This window comes from Fulmarus glacialis, unplaced genomic scaffold (genome assembly GCF_000690835.1).
Source record: "Fulmarus glacialis isolate BGI_N327 unplaced genomic scaffold, ASM69083v1 scaffold18527, whole genome shotgun sequence".
Taxonomy (NCBI): Eukaryota; Metazoa; Chordata; class Aves; order Procellariiformes; family Procellariidae; genus Fulmarus; species Fulmarus glacialis.
The window spans coordinates 268-21968 of record NW_009224005.1 but is presented as its reverse complement, the minus strand read 5'-3'; the positions used below and the strand labels follow the sequence as shown (position 1 = coordinate 21968).

At 49.6% G+C, this 21701-nt stretch overlaps 1 protein-coding gene across 1 annotated transcript; it reads left to right on the top strand.

Annotated features, from left to right (window-relative positions):
* Nucleotides 1-8301: 8301 nt before the first annotated feature.
* On the top strand, nucleotides 8302-16555 carry PDLIM4 (PDZ and LIM domain 4; the record flags this gene model as incomplete). Its single annotated transcript, XM_009582023.1, has 4 exons — nucleotides 8302-8480; nucleotides 10883-11040; nucleotides 15262-15382; nucleotides 16351-16555. Coding segments are annotated over 4 exons (663 nt in total), but the record flags the coding sequence as incomplete, so codon positions are not given.
* Nucleotides 16556-21701: the final 5146 nt, after the last annotated feature.

Here is a 21701-nt window from a genome sequence, read left to right as displayed (position 1 = left end):
AATTTTTTTTTTTTTTTTTTCTTTAGGAATACCTTTTTTTTTTTCTTTAGGAATACCTTTTTTTTTTTCTTTAGGAATACCTTTTTTTAATAATTTTACATCACAGAGCTTCTTGTCGTGAGAGCACTCCTTCAGAAAGGGGTGGATGTCTTCCTCCTGGAAGTTAAGAAATTCCCAACCATCATTTACAAATGGTTTAGAAACGTCCCCGTCCATGCAAATGTTTTGGATGACTCTTGTCAAGGTTGCTCTAACCCTGCCAAAAGCGACATTTAAAGCTAGCAGGAAATGTTCAGCTTTTACCTCTCCGGTGCCGTCACTCCTGATGGGGCGCTGGGTGGGGTGAGCCGCAGCTCTGCGGTGCCCGGGGCGAGGGCAGCGGGTGCTTTCGGTCAGGCCCCAGCTCCTGGAGTCGTGTGTTTATGGAATTACTCCTGAAAAACAAAGCCAGGCTGCGGTATGTAAAGGTGTGTGTGTTTTGCCTGTGGAAGTGGGGTTTTGTGGTTGGAAATTCGCACTGATGGGAGGTGGCGGGGCTGACCTCAGCCTGCTCCCTGCCATAACAACCATTGAATAGAAAGCAAGGGAGACTTTCATGTAACGCTTTTGCTTGCAGGAGTTTCCACACAAATTGCAGAATGTAATACAGAAATAAGCACTTTCAAATGAGCCTGACTGTCGGGTCTGAGACCACAAAGCCGAGCAAACCTTAGCAATGCTTGCAGGGGCTGCATCTCTGCCTGCCTGGATGTGACCTACGGGTGTTTTTCAGCATGTCCAAGACCCGGCACAAGGCTGTGGGGCTGGTTTTGAGCCCCTGTCCCGAGATCTCACCTGCTGGGCACTAACAGCCGTGCCATCTCGGGGTACAGACCGTCTTGGGGACGCGGGCGGGCTGGGGCTCGGCCAGGCTCCAGCTTGAGTCGTGTTTCACGTGAACGTTGTCTGCAGCCTTTTAACTAAAAGACCATCTGATTTTAAGGGTTTGGTCTCTTACTTAAAGAGATCTGAAAAATGAATTTGGCATTTAGCTGACGACTGTGAAAGGAGTGTAGTAAGGACATGATGGGTAAAGTTTTTCTTCAGGCTGTGGTATATGCTGAAAGAGGAACTTGGCAGAGTATTTGAAATCTGAAATAACCCGCACGCTCTGTTCCTCCGGCTTCAGCAAACTACACCCATCCTTTTTTCTTATCTGTTAATCTTCTGAGCTGAGCTAAGTAGTGGGATTAAAGTTCGATTGAAGTCTGCTGAGTCTGTAAAACCGGCATCTCGACAGGACATCTGAACGGTGCTGGTAGGGAAATACGTGTTAAAATGTGTGTAGCTTTTAAAATTTATCCTTTTCCCCAGCTTTGCGGGCAGCCTTTGACATGAGGGTTTGCCATGGGACTTCCTTCAAGGCAGTGAGCTGGAGAATCAATCCCGCTCCTGCAGGCACCGGCCACAGGGTAAATCTGTTATTTGTGTTCAGATGAAAACAGGGACGTCCATCCCATGTAGCTCCTCTGTCGGGTAATAATAAGATTTCCATTTCTGGGACTTTTGAACCAGTTTATCAGAGACAAAGCACCGTCTTTGCTGTTGAAAAGCTGGGGGAGGAGAGGAAGGGATCGCTGTATTGCAGTTGTCTTCTGTGCAGAGGCTGAATTTCAGTCTTGAGGGTGTCGGGATATGCTAGGATATGTCTTGGTGTCAGGATACGCTAGAATATGTCTTCAGGCTTAATTGCTTGTCACGTTTGCACGAAAGAGGCCTTGCAGCAATGAAGGCAATAAAATTTCGCCCACAAAAAACCCCCTGTCAGGAGAGGTCAGAATCAGGTCATCAAAGTCCGACTGTACCCCTTGGGTCAGAAGAAAAGGCAGCCACGGGCAGAAACTGCACCTTTGCTTTAAAAAAATCCTTGCCCGTATCCTATCCCTTTCTCTTGCTACCAGGTCTGAGCTAGTCCCGTTGAGCCCTGGGCAGCCAGCGGTGCCAGGCGCCCGTTGGAGAAGCTGGGGAGTCCATCACCAGGCCGTCAGGGCGCGTTGGATAGCAGGCGCGGTGGGGACAGGTCTCAAACTACTGCTCAGCCTTGCAGGAACCGTGATGGGTTTGCTCTCAGCCGACCTTCCTTCGGGTGTAGCTATAGAGGCAGATGGTCTGATGATCTCCTAATAGCGATAATAGTGCCATACAAACATTACCCCAGTTCTGCAGAAAAGTACCCTTGCCCTCTTCTCTTTTATGGTAGGCAGCTGAGGGACCGATGCCAGGGATGCATCTTTTAGCCATATATTGCAGAGACAGTCGGAGAAACGCTGGCCGGCGCTCTGCGGAGCACAGCTGGGCTCAATTACCAAAGCTCGGAGCCAGGGAGAGAAAAGTCAAATGTCGGTGGGGAGCTGGAGCGCTCGGGCTCGTCCTGCTGCCACTGGAAGACGGACACAAGTACCAAGCGTGCTCACAAGAGGTGCCCCCGCAAGGTGACCCTGCGGCTGAGGATGCTTTGACCTCCTGCTGCACAAATAGCAACGCTCACGTCCCTAATTCAGCACTTTGGCAGCAAATGTCTAGTTGACACCGACTGATCGTGTTCTGGTGTTAGAAAGAGAGTGGGTCTGAAGTACATCAAACAGAAAACTGCTTTTGGCTGAGCCAAGCTGTTATTGACCTTCAGCTCTGTTTAAGTCTGATGCAGTGTGTGTTTATAGCCAAGAGCAGGACTGGCTCCCCTGGGCTTAGGAAAATAAACATCTTGGAGGTGATCCCCGCTGCGGCTGGGTGCCTGCACTGGTGGGAGCCGGAGCTGCTGCTGGTCCTTCCCCCGCAGATCATCTCCCACTGCACAAGTGGGCTCCAGGGTGGATTTGGGGCTGGGAGGTGTAATTTCGGAGGTGTGTTTGGCTCTGTACTGTGTTTGCTCCCAAGGAAGGTTTCTCAGATATGCCAAAGCTGCCATTGCTCAGAGCTCTTCCAAATCTGGCCATGGGTGTAGGTGCTTACGTGAAGGCTGTAGAGAGCCAACGTTGACCTCTCAAATTAGCAATCTTCAGTTTTCGTCTCTTATAGTCTGGAAAATGAGATTAAATATTTTGTTTGTCCTTCTGGCCTTTTAAGGGTCTAATTTAAAACACTGTGAAGTGGATGAACTTTAAATGCTTTGGATCAGAACATGAAGTCTGATGTTCTCTAAAGCCTGTCTAAAACCTGTGATCTCTAGAGCTAAAGACTTGTATTTTTAAAAGTCTGGAAGGACAAATAGGGCATTTTGAAAAATATAAAAAAAAAAATCCTTTATTTTTTTCCTTTCTTAAGAATAAGAACTTGAGGCAGCAAAATGGAAAGTAAGGCTGGATGTATTTTACCAAAGTGTTATCAGAATACAAGAGTTCCCAAAACTCTAAAGGAATCGTGTCTGGTATAGCACATTCTCTGAGCGCGAAGGGCAGTTAACTCCCGTGGCCCTGCCGAGCACGGCTGAGGGCAGCTGGTACCGAGAGCGGCCGAGGCGGCGAGCACGGGGACTGGCTTGCCAAGAGACGGGCTTAGGTTTAAATCCATGAGTTAAACTCTTCCCAGCTTTGGATCGCAACATTATTCCTGTTAAGCAGGCAGCTGAAACTGCGTGCTTGCCTTGATGGTTTTTTTAAAAATCAGAAGAGATTTATGCTTTTTGTTGACTCTACAAAAGGTGGTTTCAAAACATGATAAACTCTTTCCAAAAGAGACAGGGACTGAGACTGATTTTGAAACCTTTCGAAAATTCCTGGCTGGCCACATGTTTTCCTACTTATGGAAACACTTATTTCAGCAGTGATTAGCTTGATAGAAGTTTTTAATTTTTGAGTTTTCTGTCCTGTTACAGGTTTGGCTAAAACTCCTGAGAGATGAAAATGCCTCAATTCAGCTACTCCAGCAGAGTCAGTGGCACAACTGTAACGAGCAGGCAAAGCCTGTCGTCTTATCCGTTACCTAGAGTACGTATTAGATCTGCATGGGGAAGCCACAGAGTATATTTGTATTTCTGCTGAAATCTTCAACGTGCTTCTTTTAATGCTCTCCTATATGTTTCCTGAAATTGGAAACGATGTGTCCTGCGAAAAGCATTTGAGCTTCATTACTCTGCTGATTGTGCTCCTTGCTCAGCTGGCTGTGTCCAGGGGTCATGCTGTAGCTAAACGAAATACCTTCAGCTGGTATAGGGGAAACGAGATTTGCTAATAAGCAGGAACAGAGGGACTTGCTAGAAATTGAATAAGTGCTTGTAGAAAAAGGAAGGGGAAAAAGCTCTCCCCATTTCTGGCTCTTTGAGGAATTCTCAGGATTAAATCCAAGAAACCTGTCATTCAGCATCTTTCCCTTAAATGTAAAAGGAAAATCATTCCTTTCATGCTCTCTCTGGTGCATTGTGTGGTGGGGACAAGAGCCAGGCATCCGAAAACCAGTTAAATTTCTCTTTTCTTCTGTCTTAACAAATGGTGGCACCCAAGAACGTGCTTGACACTCTGTATAGAGCGAGGTACCGCTCAGTGCAAGCAAAGTCGATGGCATCTGGCTGTTAGTGTCCGAGGGACAGCGGAAAGAAATGCAGCAGCTCAGGCACAATAGCCAGCCCAAAGTGCCTGATGGGCACTTTGTATCCCTGCGGCAGCTCCGGGCAAGGCCCCGGCTGCTGCCCCATCCTGCCACAGCTACGTATGCGCAACTGCCCCGGCTTCCTGCGCCTCCTGCCAAGAGAAACGCTCCCATACGCCGTGTCGCGTTTTCCTTCTGCTGTCGGGATATAAATACTGTATCAGTAAGGGCAGCCCTTACCTGTACGTGATAAAGCACTGTGTTCATGCAACGCTGATAAATGCATCTTGAGGAGGAGGAGGTGGTTTGAGGCCATGCAAGGGGTGGCCAAGGCAGGTGCTTGCTGCAGGTTGTCTTTTTCTGTTTGCAGTGGCTCATTCTCCTCCAGATAATCCCTTTTCCTCTGCTCATTCCTTCCCCCGGTGGGAAGGGACAGGCTGGGGATCTCCAGAGACGGTCGGTCTGGCTGGGCACTGGCCGAGGGCACTCGCTGCACATCGTGCTGCATCGGTGCTTGCAGCCGCACACAAAACCACCCCAAAACCCACCTGCTCCCTGGGGCTGGGACTTCAAACAGCTCCTTTCCAGCTCTGCCTCGCGTTTATCTGATGTGGGACGGCTCTGTGAATCATGTTTGCCAGGAGGGGGGAGGCCTGGGCTTCAGGAGCTCCAAATGCTGTTTGTCCAGAAGTTGGTTAAGCTTCGTAATTGATGGTCCTAGAAGGCAAGCGTGAGAAAACAGATTGCAAGTTTCTGTCTCCTAGGCTGAAAGAGTTCTCCGCAGTGAAACTTCGTGGGCCAGCTCTTAGGAAGGGTTTGCAAACCCTCTGAATTTAAGAGAGGCCGTAAAAGGCAAGAAAAAAAGCCAGCAGAGAAAAGCAAATTAAGTCCCGAAGGGAGGAAATTTTTTCTGATCTTGAATTTGAGAACTGGAAAGAAATCCATCTGGTTCTAGGTTTCTGAGAACGAATGCATGAGCGTTTTGCACAATGCGAAGCCTTGCAGAGGTCTCACGGGAAAACGCCAAAACAGCCTTTGAGATGAGAAAAAGGAGACTGAGCTCAGTCCCAAGAACAGCTTTTTGTGCAATAGGAAAGTTGTGTAGCAGAGAAACTGAGAGCAACAAGGAAGGCAAAGACTGGTGTGCTCTCAGAGGGGTAAATGCTTTCTGTGTGTTTCCCACAAAGCCATTAGCTACCCCTGACGTGAAGCACAGCTCTCCAAAGCCTGCAAAGAACTTGGTGGAAAAGGCTGAGGGACATCCATTGCTTCCGTGGTCCTGGTCCGGTAGGTGTTGGGGTAGCAGGAGTGCTCCGGTGTCCGTCAGGAGGAGCCCGTTGATCCCTATGGATGCTGCTGGGTCACCTGTGGCTTTATAACACGGCTGAGCAGACGTAAGGGTGAGCTGCCACCACCACGAGCATCCTCTTCCCGCGGGGACGGGAAGCCGGTGGCGACCGGGGACGCCGAGCAGCTCGGCAGTGCAGGGAGGGCTCTGAAACACCCCGTTTCCATCACTGGGCTTTCGTGCCTTTTGGAGAATGTCCAAGCAATAAGTTTTAGCTTTATAGCAACGTTTTGCTCTTGATGTGCAAATGATTGAGCTTAACGGGAACGAATGGCCAGCGCTTTACAAACTACCTCAGATTAAAGCAAATTGGTGGAGATTATGGTCTCTAGGCCCTTGGATGGAGGAGGTTTTCATTCTAGAAATAGCCGCCAGCCCTGTGCTCCTCGGCGAAGGGTCTGGGTGTCCCTGGTGTGCAGGAGCCCGTGAGGCCAGAGGAGAGAAGGACAGAGGACCCTGCCCTCTCCTCCGCAGGCAGAGGCTCCAGCCGCCGCTTCCCTCGGACCGAGTGCACATCTGGGCCCCGATGCACAGATAATTAACGATAATGGCTTTTTAAAAGCCTAACTCTGGCCTGCCAGGCAGCATGGGCCATTGCTTTTTTCCCCGAAATGTTTATGATCCTTCTTTTCCTTTCTGTGTCACGGTTGAAAGTGTTTTCTTTATTCCCCTTGAAATCATAATGTAAATCTGGGAATTGGAAACCCATAGCCTGGTTGTAATTTTTTTTAAAGAATATAAATTGGGGAACAGTTAAAATTATATTATTCCTGGCAGCGAAATTCCTTTTTTAATAGATAATTTGAAGTTATTATGTTGGAAGCAGTTCTACCCACGTGTGTGTGCATGCACGGTGTGGCAGGAGCGGTGCCGAGAGGGCTCGGGGTGGCTGTCGGGGCTTTCGAGGCGTGGAAGTGCCGGGAGCTTGCCGGAGTCTGCAGTTTTTCAGCTGGTGGCAGGAAAAAAACCTTAAAGGCACCATCTTGCAGTTCTTAATTAAGCCCAGTTTTTATCAATGGGAGTTTTGCCTTAAGAAGAACTGAAGGATTGGACTTTCAAGATCTTTTTCTAGCAGGATCTGGTTTTTATTTTTCTTAGCTGTTCATTTTTACAAGGCTTGGGAGCACCAGTGTTTTCTGCTACGCACCAGTGATAGACATTTGTTTCCAATTAGTATTTATTGGATTATTTTAGTCAAAAGTAAGCTTTGTATTAGAGCCCCGCAATATGCACTTTGTTATTTGTTCACAGGACAGTGTTTTCTTTTTCTGCTTGGTTTTGCATCAGCTTCAGTCTACTGAAGAGCTGGTGCAAGGCAGCATCGCTGGGGATCTGCCCTGAAACAGATTAAACCAGATTAAACAGATTACAGCCTCTTGTACAAGCATCTCTTTCTTCCGTCGGTAGGGCACGTTTCTGACTCTCGTGGCTGGAAATAACAGCAGCCGGCGCGTGTCCTTAGGCTGTGTCTGGCTTTCTGCTGCTTTTCCCGATAGCTGGAATTAGCCCCTCTCAGGGGAAGGGGCTGCTGGTCGCTCCCCAGGCCGAGCGTTAGCGGGTAAAGCCTGGCTCAGGTGGCTTGCGGCGAGATTAGCGGTAGGTACTGTTGGATTTATGGGTGTGCACGGGGCTGACTAACAAAGCCTTGGAAAAACACATAGGTAATGTTTTATGTAGGTAAAATAATATGGAAAACTTGCGTTTTAATGGCATCTGAGTTCCTGACTTGAGGTCATACGACAAACAAATTTCCGTAGTTTGCCTTGGCAAGTAAAAAGCCAGTGAAAATATGAATACCAAGCTAAACCCTTGACCAATGCGTTTCTCGCTCTGTAAATGACTGATCTTATGTGGGGAGAAAACCTCCCGAAACGAACACGGATCTTTGTGGACGAGGGTAGCTGCAAGTAAGTGAAGATACCAGGGTTGGCCCCTGGGCTTCAGGTCTTGCCCAACCTGGTTGTGTAGCTGCAGAGCTTGGGTTTTATCGTTTTACTAATGTAAATCAGCAGTGATTGCCCCAAAGTCAGGAGAGCGATAAGTGCTCTCGGAGTGATGTAACGTGAAATGAGAAGCAGACTCGCAGCCTTTCTTTTGCGGAAATAACAAATATGCTTTTACAGGAGAATAAATGCAGAATACTTGGCAGTGGCTCACTGTGGAGAAACAGGCAAGTTCATTTGGTTGGAGACCAAGGAGAGCTGCACAGATTCAGCAAGATTTAACTGCAGGTCAAGCCTGAGTTTTCCTTTTCCTGCTGCATATCTCTGTTTTCCATAGTACATATAAAATATTATTACTGCGAACTGCACGTCCCAGCGCAGCCTTTCCATGTGTATCGTACTAAGAACTATAAATCTCAAGTTTTTCTGCTTTTTCTTCTCTTCCAGGACAATGGGCCTGCCCAGAGCAGGAGGCTGATGCCCCACGGGGCTGGTGGCAACCCCATGGACAACAAGCAGATGCTGAACGTGCAGCACCACCACCCGACCCGGCTCTACGCTAACAGCGGCTCCGAGTCGGCTCTGCCGGGCCAGCTGAGCGGGCTCCACATCGCTCCTGCCCAGAGGTAGGATGAGAGCACGGCTCACGCTCTGGGTCCCGCTGCTGTTCATGCAAACTCGGTTTCAGGGGTGTGCGTTGAGGCTGTGGTGCTCCTGGAGCTCCAGAGATGCCAGGTTCAGCTCCTGCTCCATTAGTCGAGGGTAGGTAGGGGGGGGGGGGGGGGGAGGGGGAGGAAAGAAGAAAAAAAAAAAAAAAAAAAGGTTTTGGAGTTGCCAAGTTCTGAATAAAATGGCCATGTGTATGTATGTAGCAACTGCAACACTGAATTTAAGCTTGTGATGCTGAAGTGTTCAACCGTTTATCTTGGAGATGGGTGAAGGTGCTGGTTTTCCAGATCCACGCAAGATCCTTCTATTGCCGATGGGGGTAGGTAGATTAGCGGCATCAGGTCCCAGGCTGGGATTAATGCCAGGGAGTGTCACAGACGTTAGTATCCTGGTTTTTCAAAGTATATGTTCAAGGCAGGAGGGAAGGGGTTTGCCTTCCTAGGAGGGGGGATCACACTTCCACAGACCCCGGAGCAAACACTTGGCCTGGGAGCTGGAGATATCCGCAGAGAAAATTAACCCCAGTAAACTTGGGATGTTTATAAATGTAAGATCTGCTCAATGCAGCTGTTGGGGAGGCTGGGAAATAAATAATGCTCGTAGGAAAGAAAAAGCTTTTGTGTAGCCAAGAACGGTTTGGGTGGATAACTCGGAGTTTGAGACAGGCCAGGTTGTGGACTGCGATGCTTTTGCATGGCTTACGCTGCTGATGATTTATGCTCCTCCAGACTGGTAAAATATTCTGCAAGAAAGTAATGTCTGTATCAAATACAAAGAGCAAAAAGTTTCTTTTCAGCTCAGGAACTCTGTGCCTGCACAAATTCATATTTCAGTGACGCTGCAAGCCAGCTTATTCCCTGTGCTGCTCCAGGAAAGTTAATGAAGTTGGAAAGAAGAGAACCGCACAAAAAAAAAATACGGAGAACAAAATCTGATGTTATCTGCGTGTGAGCCAAAAGCCAGGGGATTAGCTTGGGTGTTTGAGTAGAATTGGGTCAGAAGTGCGTTCTCTTTGAATTTGTGCTTTATCGGGCTGGACTGGTCAAAACCTGCCCTTTTTCATTGAAAACCTGTGCATTGATGTAGGAGAGGGCTGTGGCAGGGCAGATAGGCACTCGGGGCACACGTGGAGGGTTTGGGCTGGCCCAGAGTCGCGGGGATGGGTCCTCAGCTGCCCCGGCAGCGGCACTGCTGCCCCTCGTCTCGAGAGGTCGCAGCCGCGGGAAAAGCTGGCGGGTCGCTCCCAGAAAACAGAGCTTTGGCTTTTCTTGGAAAGTGAATTTTATTTAGGTTTTTTTTTCTTTGTTTGAAAGTGAATTTTATTCCTTCCATTTTTTTTTTTTTTTTTAAAGCAGGGATGAATATAATGTTGGTGGAGAAAATGAGTCAGATGGTGGCTAAAATGTGTTTAGCTGTCTGATGGGGTTCAGGGCTCTTGCTATTTTTATTGGTTTTATAATGACCTTGATGACCTTCTCCTTAAAAAGGAGGAGGAGCCCCTTCCCACAAAGCTGTGCTGTGCTTTGGGGCCTCAGCAAAGCACAACAGCACTTGAATTTGTCTCTACTCAGCAGGACACTTAAACATGTACCCGAAATATTTTTGATTCTAAACTACAATTGTCATGTTTTGATGTGTTGAATGAACCGGAATAATGGTTTAAATTACTATTTGTTGTCTGTTGTACCGCAATTGTGCTGTGTACAGACAAGGAGCAGCTTCAGGTCTGGATGCTGACGGTCGGCGCCTGGTTGGGGGGCAGTTACGGGGCTGCTCTCGTGTCCCGTCCTCGGTGCTGTGCAGCCCCGTGGGGTGGTTTTCTCATTTAAGCTGTGGGCTGTGTCTGGCAAATGGATCCTTTAATGCAGTCACCTACAGAAACGCTAACTTCAAAAGAGGCATTTGTGAATGGGGATTTGCTGTCATGCCTGTGCCTGGCAGCAGCCCGCGCTCTCCCGGTGCCGGATGCCCTAACGGCGGTATGAGGGGTGGGTGGATCCCCTGGCCCTACGTAATTAATGAAACGCATTGTTTCACCCATTTTTTTTTTTTTCAATAAATTCCATGTGTGGCAGAGCAATTTACAGTGCTTGTAAGCAGCTGCCCTCTTTCCTGAAGGCATCTGGTAACTGGGCCAGCCCTAGCTGTGTTGCTCAATCCAGCGAACAGGGAACGAGTTTGACTTCCCTGGTTCAGTGGCTGTTCCCGGGACAGGCATACCTCCAGGCAGAGAAAGGCATGGGAACAGAGAGGTGTTTAATTGAATCTGTGGGAATGTGGAGGTTTCAGTACCTCCCTGATGAGCTGAGAGTTGCTCTTTATATTTGACTTGAGCCTTTCTTTCTTTTCTTTAAAACAGCCTGGACCCCTTGAAGTCTCTTCCACGGAACAGAAATGGGATTGATGTGGAGTCAGATGTCTACAAGATGCTTCAGGATTACGAAAAGCCCGTTTCGGAGCCTAAGCAGTCCGGATCCTTCCGATACTTGCAGGGCATGTTGGAGGCTGGCGAGAACGGTAAGGAGGTTGGCACCCATAGCGTGTCCCAACGAGTGCCCTACACCTCCCCACGACCGGGGCTGTGGCACTGCACTGCTGCGGGGCTTGGACCATCATTCGGTCCCTCTGCACCCTGTTCCATGGCCCCACACACACCAAGTTGCTGTTGCAGGCTTAGCCTCCTTCTCCTTCCCTTGCTGAGGTCCAGAAGCTTGAAGAGCCTCTGAAAGGACCTGTCTGCAAGAGCTGATGGGGTGGGTTTGCAAACTCCTCTGCTCTGTCATTTTACCGCACATCGCCTCAGTGCTGAGGCAGCTCAGCTCAACCCGGGGCAGGGTCCGAGCACCCTGGGAGGGGGAACACCTGGATGGCAGGTTTCAAACCAGGGATTCAGATGCTCAGGCCAGCATCTGGGGGCTTACCAGATTTTGTGGCCGACTTGAGCATCATGTGAAAGTTGGATTTGCAAACAGCTTCTGCATGGCAGCTGTTTTCCTGAGATGGTTTATGAAACGTAATGGCCTAAAGCAGTTTTGTAAGATCACCAGTGGAGAATTGTAGACCTGTTTGAGTAAATGGCATTTGCATAAGGATGTGGGATGGTCCTCGGCGACACCGGGATAGAGATCAGGAGCTTTTGGCTCACTTCTCAGGTCTGTCACGGCTTCCTGCCTCTGTCGTTAACGCAGGCAGGAGCCAAATCTGAGAATTAAATAATAAGATCCCCAAACTATACATTTCAGCTTCTTTTTATTTGCCTTTCAACCTTAAGTCCATGGGGGCTTTTATGTTCAAACTTTCAGGCTTCACTTTACAATCATTAGGGCAAGATTCTTCTTTCTGCTTCCTTCCAAGAGCCTCATACTCTGATCATGTGCATCCAGGAACTTAGATTTTATGGGAAAATACCAACTACTGCAAATCTCATTATGAAGCTGCGAGAGGTAGCGAGTCAGGCTGTTGCACTTCAGTTTCTGTATATATAAAATGGAGAACCCTGTTCTTTGACTGGAAGGATATTGCTTCTTGCTTCACAAGAAGCACGATCGCAGGTAACTTCTGAGCATCAAGAGTTTCCACCAATTTTAGTTCTCTCAGTAGTACTTAGGCATGTCCACAAAACCTGAAATGGGATCGACCTTGGAAGTACTGGGTGTAAATATCACAGCCCCTCCTCGGCTGGCAGGAAAACCGATGTTGATTACAAGTTCCAGATGTACCTTCAGGTCCTTCTCTGAGAGCAAGCACGAGCAGCTTCCCAGCGAGGCGTCTGCTGCATCCCCGGGTCTCCTCATTGGGAGGAAGCAGATAGGAAGTACCTGTATTAATCCCAATTAATAATGCTGCTGCCTTCCTCCCTTCTCTGTGCCACGAAAAGGGAATAAAACTGAAGCTTGGCTGTTTTGCTCCTGCCTCCCCTCGCATCCTGCAGCCCTGGGGTGGGAGAAACCCGGGGCTGCCCTTTGGGAAGAAGGGAGAAAGAAAAGGGTCTGGGCTGGGGGAAGGGGAGGACAAAGAGGTGCCAGGACAGTCCCTGGACCCTGGGACTGTCCCAGCCAGTCCTGGACCTCTGCTTGCCCCGACAATGTCTCGGCACCAGCCCATCGCTGATGGAGCACCGTGTGTTTGGAGCCTGCTGACGGGTACCAGCCAGCGGGGCGGCAGGCTGGAGGGGTCACCCACCCTTTCCCTCTCGGCTGTGCTGCGCAGCGGGCAGAGGGGACGTGCGGCTGGCTGCAGGCACGGTCTTGCTCGTGCCTCAGTTGTTGCGATGCTATCAGTGTTTATTTCATAAGGGATGAGAAATGAAGTGAAAAGCATCTCTCCTGGCATAAAGCTCTGTGATGTTTCAGCATGGTTGAAATCCCCGTGAGTGTTCCTGCTAGATTGTTTTACCCTAGCTTCCACCCCTGCTCCTTTTTCCTTAAGCCTAAAATTTCCTTAAGCCTAAAATTACACATTTTTGCCCTGTGTGAGCCCGCTGTGCATTGTCCTTTTAAAGTCAAGATCTCCTCTCCTGAGGAGCTGGCTGTCTCAGGCAATGACCTGTTTTATATGGAAGGTGTTTCTACTGGAAGCTGTATTTTCTTCAGCATCGCCAGCCCCATCCTGTGCCTGTAAGAAGCAATGCTTCGTGCTGAGGATCTGGTGGAGGCTGGAGGAATCGCAGCAGTCGTCTCCGTAGGTGCCCTTGGCACGGGAAGGACGAGCGCTGCAGCCACAAACGGGGATGGCGATGGTTAAGATTGTGGAGTTAAAGCATCTCACTGCCTTGCTGACGACCATAAATTACAATGAGACTGTGGGCTGGTAAATAGAAGGAAACGATCCATCGTTCAGGAAGATGGGAAGCAGCCCTCTCTGCAGGGCTCATTTTGCTGTAAAATCTCTTTTTTTTTCCCCTGTCTCTTTTAAGCAGCTTATCCAAGCGCTCTGTCTGAGAGACAGTGACAGCTTAACTGTTAAATGTTGGCAGATGAGCGTGTCTAGTCCAAGCACGCCGTATCTCACGCTGGGAGAAGCCAACAGCTTGAGCAGTTGTTTCGATTTATTCCCAGCAAGGCAGCGGAAGGACTCGACGGGAGAGCTTGGCTGGAGCCAGCCGAGCGCTCGGAGGACCCCTGGGGCAGAGCAGCCCCGGTCCGCTCCTGGGCAGGCAGACTCGCACGTACCGAGGCTCTCGGCATCTCCAAGCACTATATTATATCTTGGGAAAGCGCGGTTTGGTGGGAAATTAATTCTTTTGGTTTTATTCAGTTGGCTGGGACGGTTGGCAGCGTTGGTCTCTGGATCGGAGCCATGGCTGGAGATGGGGTCTGCTGTGCGAGGGTGCCTGCGCATCCCCAGGGTGACGCCGGGGGGATAGGGTCAGGCGTGCTCCCTCCTCCCCAGCCGAGGCCAGGACAGCGGGTGCTCCGGAGACACACCGGACAGGGGGACGGGGGTCTTTCTGTGGAAGGAAGCTCTGCCGAGCAATGTCCTTCAAAACGTACCACGTGAACCTGCACAGGATCAGTGAGTGACCACAGCGATGATGCACTGCTTCCAGGTCCTAACAATTCGCTTTAGGAAATGTTCCTGGGGCTGTGGTGGGCACTTCAGAGCAAGATCCAAGTGAATGTTCCCAAAACTGGCGCAGCGTCTATGGACACCTGGGTCAGAAAGTGCCGGGAGACCTGCTGGGACCTCCTGGGCATCGTGGGCTTTAAGCACACGTTTAAGATTGACCATGTGCTGAAATACCCTGGAAGCTCAGGGACCGTAGGCAGCCCGAATGCTGAAGAATGGCTTGTTCATCCAAGAGCATTTCTGCTTCTTTTCCAAACTGTATCTGCTGATGGAGTAAAATATATTGCCCTTTTTCATGAGCTCTTCCTTTCTATAACCTTAAGCCATTACGAAAGAACCACAGATCAATATATACCCAAAAGACCAGTCAGTTGTGAGCTGTGAAAAACCATGCAGTAAATACTGGAGGCTTTTAAGTGTCCCAGTGGTTGGCAACAAGCGTGTTTGCATTGTCCGAAGTGCGAGGGCAGATGATAGATGATCTGTAGGGAGGGGGGCTGCAGCATCGAAAACTTTGCTGTGATATTGTTCATATGCACAAAATTTTCGTTGTTTCCTTTCCTGTCGTTGGACCTTTATGAAAGGAGGCTTGGTGCCCCAGAAGACCTTATCTTCTATCACAATGTTTTATTTTAGATTATTCGAGATTAAAATAGAGTTCTAGGAAGAAAAATGTGTGTAATTCTAATATTGTTTGTTTTCATTTGCCTAATCCTCCAAAAGGCTTTCATCTTTGTCTACTTGACTGATGGTGGATCTACCAAGTGCACCTGAAATGATGGTGTAACAGAACCTCTTCTTTCTGGAGCTTTTCTGAGATTTTTGCTATTTATATTTCTTAACTTACTAAATGGTATTGCAGCCAAATTCATCTCTCATCTCTAGAATAAGGCTACTTTGCCTTTTGACAAGGTATATATACCAAACTGGTGCGATCACAACATGTGGATAGATCATCTGCTGATGCAGCCAAGGGCTTCTGCTACTATCGGTGCTTCATTAGGATGAGCAGTTGCAAGTTCTGTTGTGACAGACAGAGACTCATCTGACTCCTTAAGAAAACCCTTAAAAAAAAAAAAAAAAAAAGGAAGGAAAAAAAGGGAAGGGGAAAAAAAAAAAAGCCCCAAGAGGAGAAGTCTTCAATCTGTGTCTGTTTAAAATTCTTGGCAGGTGAAAAACTCGACAAACTGAGCAACCCCCGAAACATCAAGTCCCCAGTGTCAAAGCTCGGCGGTGCCATGTCCGGGCTGCAGATGCTCCCCGAGTGCACCCGCTGCGGGAACGGGATCGTGTGAGTGTCACATCTCGCCGGAGCCTCCGGTTCGGTGGGGACGGTAATGCAGGGACATGGCTGGGTCGGGTCCTACCAGACATGCGAGTTAGAATTTATAGCGGAATACCTTGCATTTATAGCAGAATACCTTGAATCCCTTTCTGGTTTTTGCTAACCATACATAAACCTGGAATTGAGGAATGTGGTTTGGATTACCCCTTTTAAGGGAATCTTGCAGCCAAACGGGGATGATTCATGGGATGGTTTCTGCCCTGCTTATCATAGTAACTGCCCGGGGACTATGAATAGCGCCGGCGGTGCTGGCACTCTTTCACTGCCTTATGCAGGGGGAAATGTCAAGTAGAAGAGGTCTGCGGATTATTTTTATTTGTTTGTTGAAGAGTTACTCTCCGATGGATGGATGTTGGTTCTGATTTCAGAGAATATAGGCGTTTTTCTGCTTGGTTGTTTTTCTGCTTAAATTGTAATTTATGTTCTGTTGTAATTTGTGTTCTGCTCAAGCCACATTTGCTGGCTGAGAGTCTGCCTCTGCAAATGCCTGTAACCACGTTCTTGCTGGCGCTGTGAGCTGAGGGTCTCTGCTCCAAAAGCCGTGGTGCCTGCACGTGCGCAGCCCCAGCCCTGCCAGCGGCGCTGGGAGGATGCCGGCTCCCCAGGCTCAGATCCAGGCTGAGCGCAGCTATTCGAGAGTCTGCTTTGCATCGAGCCGTGGAGCGGTGCCGCAGGGGGCTGTGGACAAACGGGAATGGAGGATCCCTTCCCGCAGAAATATGCGGAGCCGCGCCTGGATCGGGGTGGCAGCTTTGGGTGGGCTGAGATGTTGAGATGGGAAACCACGATAACACCCTTACGTGTCCCTGCATGTCGCTTTCCTTCACTTACTCCGTTTTACTCGAGGCAGCAGGAAAAGCTGTTTATGCACGTTGTTTCTCCATCTCACCCGAGCTCTCCCCATCTCTCCCCAGGGGCACGATCGTCAAAGCTCGGGACAAGCTCTACCACCCCGAGTGCTTCATGTGCGACGATTGTGGCCTCAACCTGAAGCAGAGAGGGTATTTCTTCATCGAAGAGCAGCTGTACTGCGAGACGCACGCGAAGGAGAGGGTTAAGCCCCCCGAGGGATATGACGTGGTGGCTGTTTATCCAAACGCTAAAGTTGAACTTGTCTAAACCCAGGCTGTGCTCTGGAGAGGTCGGGCGGCCGCGCGCCCACCCACGTCCTCCCCGCCGGCTGCGCAATGTGGCTGTAATCAACCCCGATTACCAAAGCCCAAGTTAAAATGCCTTTTCCTAGATAAAACCGTTTACACTTGGGATCTCCAGGGGATGGTGTTGAAAGCATACGAACAGGTTTTTCCCTTCTTTTTGACACTCTGCTTTTTGGGTTGCTGTGTTGGGTTATTAGTCTGTGCCATAACCTTATCCAAGATCTGTGTAAATATTGATTAATTCTCTACTCTGTTTCATATAAAACCAGTATTCCTCTTTTTTTTTTTTTTTTTTTGTTTGCTTCCCTCTTCTGAAAAAGCCAGGAAGATGTTTTAAAAGCTCAAAGAAAATAAGGCACTTTAACAAAAGAAGCTGACTCCTATATCCTGCCCTTAATCTCCTGCCCTCCAGCTGCCCCAGTGATTAAAAACCGACCCCCTGAGGAGTCTGGGACGTAGTACCGGTGGGTCGGGGTCCCAGCTCAGCCCCATCCCAGCAGATGCGCCAAGGAAGGGCGGTCTCTTAAAATAGTTATTGCTGGTAAATTCCCTGGATCAGGGCTCTGCAGTTTGAGGCTGACACGGACCGATCCAAGTTCCCCGAGATCTCCACACTGTGTGTGTGACGAGGCTTTTTTCTGCTTTCTTTCACTCCTAATTCAGTTGTTCTGTCATCTAATCCCCGGAGCAGCACCTTTAAAGGACCCTGAAATACCCCAGAGCCCACCTCAGCTATTCCCACCTCCTGCGCTCCTGCCCCACGACTGTCCTTGCTTTGGCCGTTCTGACTCTTCCCAGCTTTTGCTATATTTTTGTAGTCCTTTTATTTCTAGATCCCCAGACTGCTGCCGTCTGGGCCTGCCCCACAGCGGGGAGGTGGCGATGAAATCCCTGCAGGCACTTAGGAAGTAACTGGAGCGGGGGCAAGCCCAGCTGTGAGCCCCGAGTCCAGAGGCAGCGGATTCGGATTTATACCCGTATCCCAAGGCTGCGCTTTTAGCCAGGTCTGTTGTCCGCTTTATTTGATGGGGAAATGTTTTTGAGGATCTTGGGATGTTGCTTTGTTGGAGAAATGGGGGTTGTTTTCACGTTAGTGTTTGGAGGAGAGAGAGTTTAGTTGCCGAGCTGCTGGATGCCACCGCCCGTGGTGGTCGGAGCCGTGTGTTTGGTACCACGAGGTTACTTCTGCTTTGCGACAGCCTCCTGCCTCCTCCTCACTGGAGAGAGGGAGGATGTGGGGGAGAAAAAGAAGTGCCTGTGCTCGCTTCCCTTCCATGGAAAAGGAAAATAAGAGATGGGGTGATGGCCAAAGCACTCCTTCTCCTTCCATAACAGGGGTCTGAAAAATCTGGGACTGGAGCATTACCCAGCTGGGGCTGGGCACATGATTTCTTCCTACAGGTTCTGCACCCCAGAGGGAGTAAGGATTTTAGGGTGTATAGGGCCATATTTAGACCTTTTTGTGTGGTGCCTTACAGGGATTTAAGCAGCTCCTGCCTTGTGCCCGGCAGCCTCTGGCAGGGCTGGGCTGCCCGAGCGTGCATCCCGGCTGGGTACCACCTCGCAGCCGGAGGGATGCTGGCCCTGTGCGTTCCTCCTAGCACCAGAATATGCACCTCCCCCTCCTTCTGCCATCAGAATTTTTAATTATTAAAGTACGAGAAACACGTGGAAAATATTATCACATCGCTGAGCCTTGTTTTTCTTGTATTTGCATAGCCTTGCTCCGTAGGTTGGACCATCTGAAGGAAAATACTTGGGACAACTGTAAATGATGAAGAGACTAACAATAATGAGGTGGGAACTGTAACTGCTGCTTGTTTGCAGGCCTCTGCTTGGAACTCGTTAGTTTGCCATTGTCAGAAACATTTGTTCTGAATTCCTCCATTAACCTCACGCATTGCTGGGCTGAGCTCCGGTGCCCGTAGCTTGAAAGTTCAGGCGTCGCCCAAACCCAGGACTGAATCCAGCTCAGCTGAGCAATGGAAAACTCATGACACGAATGGCCCCGGGGGGCTTCTCCCATTTTCCATGGCAGACGGTCGCAGCTGCCAGCTGGGGCTGTGTGTCACTCTCTGCAGCTCTTGTCCCCTGCATGGCGGTTGTGTCCTGCGGGGATGCCAGGCGTCTTGCAGCCCTGGCACAGGGAACAGGTCTGAAATACATAAGTTGTTTCATTGCTCTCATTTTGAACACCTAACTGAGCAGGGGGCTGGCGGGGCGTCCTTGGTGGTGTCACCCGGCTGCTGCACCAGTTCAGCACTGGGAGCGCTGGGCACGGAGCTTTTCTTTTAATTTGAAACCAAGTTCCCACAAATAAATTTTTCCACGCGGTTGTCTCGTGATACCCTTTCTTAGGAGTAATCAACTCATTGGATCCCCCCGAGGAGCCTAAAGCTGGAGCTGCCTCACACAACCCCGTCCTGAGGTTCCTGGCTTGAGGCCACTTCATTCACGTTACCGGGTTTGTAGGAGCCGCGCGTGAGCCTCCTGTGTCACTGGGTAATGCTATTTAACTCTGTAAAACATGGGGAGGGAGCCGTTTGTATGAAATACAAAATAAAATTGTATTGTCGGTTTTATGTCTCACATTACTTAGCTTGGCCTTTGCCTGGTCCCTGGGGGGGTCTCCCGTGGCAGTACCCCTATGCGTGGGGGGTCCCTCAGCATCCAGATAAGGAGGACACTGGATAAACTTTAAAAAGCATCTCAGAGGCAGAGAGCTGCACTTCTTACAGCATTGTGCATTGAGAGCCTTGTTTGAGGTTGGGTCTGTGGTTTTGGAGGGTGTTGGTTGGTTTTTTTAACTCCTGAGACCTTCCTGGGACCCTACGTCCCATCGGGCACAGAGATGGGAAGGGCCATCGTGTCTCTGCCCGTTACGTGAACGCCCATGGGTGCCCGGCTCCTCTCCACCGGTGTGACCCAGCTCATCCTGTGATGGTCCAGAGCTTCACTGCATCTGCCCCTGCATAAGGCCAATGAATTAGGTTTATTAGCAGTGTTTAACTAGCTATGGTGCTGCTCCAAGGGTACCTTCTCCCACCTGATGGCCCAGGCTTTTGCCAGACCAGGAGCTGCAGCTCTGCGGGGCTGGGGATGTCACTTGCCCTGTCACTGTTGGAGGGTCTGGGCAGCACCCAGGCTGGAAAACACCCTTCTCCCCAAGGATGATGTAAACCACAGTACAGCCATAAGCAAACAGGGCTCCTGAAAATGCCCTTGTGCAACGCCGGCTGTGGCACTGCTCGGGCTTGTTCCCCTAAGCCAGCACTGGGAGCCCGGAGCTGCAATGCTGGCACAGTGGGGGCAAAGCTGGTCCCAAAAGCCCCATCCCACCCCATCATTGACCCTCAAACCACAGAAACCCGCTGGGTGGTAGGAGCACGGGGGATCAGGAGGGTGAGGGCAGGCTTGCTGGGGTTTAGCAGCTGTATAATAGAGGGATGTTTGCTTATGCAGCTAAGTAGGTCTGGTTTTAATATTTGATTGGTTATCCGATTCATGGTATGTGGGAAGGTCAGAAGTAATGGGAGTTAAGTGCCTCCAACAGATATTTAATCTAAAAGATTTTATTTGGAAAGTATTCATATATGGAAATTGTTGCTTGTATGTACCTAAAAATACTTAAAAAGACAAAGCCTTTTTGAGGATCCACATGTGGTACGAAAGATTTTCATATAATTTGGGTCTGTGTAACTCCATGGCTAATTAGTGCACATATTCAAATAATTAACATGCTTATGACTCTCTACCCAGTTAGTGATTTTCCATTCACCCTTGAATGGATGCGTATGTCGATGTGTTTATATGTTATAGCCACCAAGACCCCCGGCCCCTCTGCCCTGGGCACTGCTGCTGTGAGGCTCCAGTCCCACGGCTGAGCTCCGCAGGGCGATCCCCGGCTGTGAGACCAAAGAGGGGGACACAGGGCGCCCGGGCGGTGCTGGGGCCCCTCCGAGACCCCCCGCTGTCCCCATGGCAGCCCTGGCCCACACAGCAGCCGCCTTCTGACCTGCCCAACCCCGGGAGCCTCCTCCGGGCTCCTCGCTGCTTTGGAAAAAAACAACACATAAGATCAAACATGATGAAGGGCACCGTTTATTAACTAAATGAGGTGGGACCAGGGCCAAACTGATTCAAATTCTAATTGTTCAACTTTTTCCATGTATCATCATTAAAGTTTCCTACTTAGCCGGGCATTATTTCTACCACCACACCCCCTTTCTTCTGCTGCTTTTGTTTGGAGTTGTTTAACTTTGCTTTTGTTACTGGATGGCAGCCCCAGGGACCTTAAAAAAATCTCAGCTGGTCCATTTGTATTAGGATAAAAGTCCTTGTGCCATAGGAGGGGAGGTAGAGGAAAAGAGGCTCTTTGGAAAAGTTCCTTCTCCTCCCTTTCTCATGTGTGAAAGAGGCTATTTTAATTACTTTAGGGAAAAAAATCTTCCCCACACATATAATAAAACAGACAAAACTGCTCCTGACAGTAAGGGCACTTATCTGCAAGTTATTTTGCCTCTCTGTTTCTCCCCAGGAAAGCACGGGCTGCCAGGAGACACCCACAGAGCTCCCCCAGCCCAGGAGCAGCTTCTCTCACTGGGACATTTCAATATTTTGAATTTTTACATAGTCCTAAAGCAGTTCCTTCGTGCAGGGAGAGCTGGTGGGGAGGGCCTGGGCTGCGGCCAGCGCTGCTGCTTTGGGCCGTTAATGTGCACAGGGTCGCTCTCTTGCTGTGCAAAGACGCTGCTCAAGCACGCTTCAGGCCTTTAGCTTTATTAATGAAAACAACTACTTTTTTTTTGAAGAAACACCTTAGTTCTTCACTTCATAACCCAAGGGGTGCTGGGAGGTGAGTGGCGGATGTCTGTGCTCCTGGAGCTGGTTGACATAGAGCAAACGCAAGCTGCTGGCACCATGGGACAGCGGTGCTGGGGCTCACCCGAGGGACACTGAGCACCGTCATTGGAAAAGCCAGCTGGAGGGGACCTCACGTCATTGGAAAAGCCAGCTGGAGGGGATCCCAGGAGGCCACCCGATACCTGCTCCTGTCCCCAGGCAGCACCAGCCACCCGCCTCACTCCCGGGACATGTCTAGTCCCTCC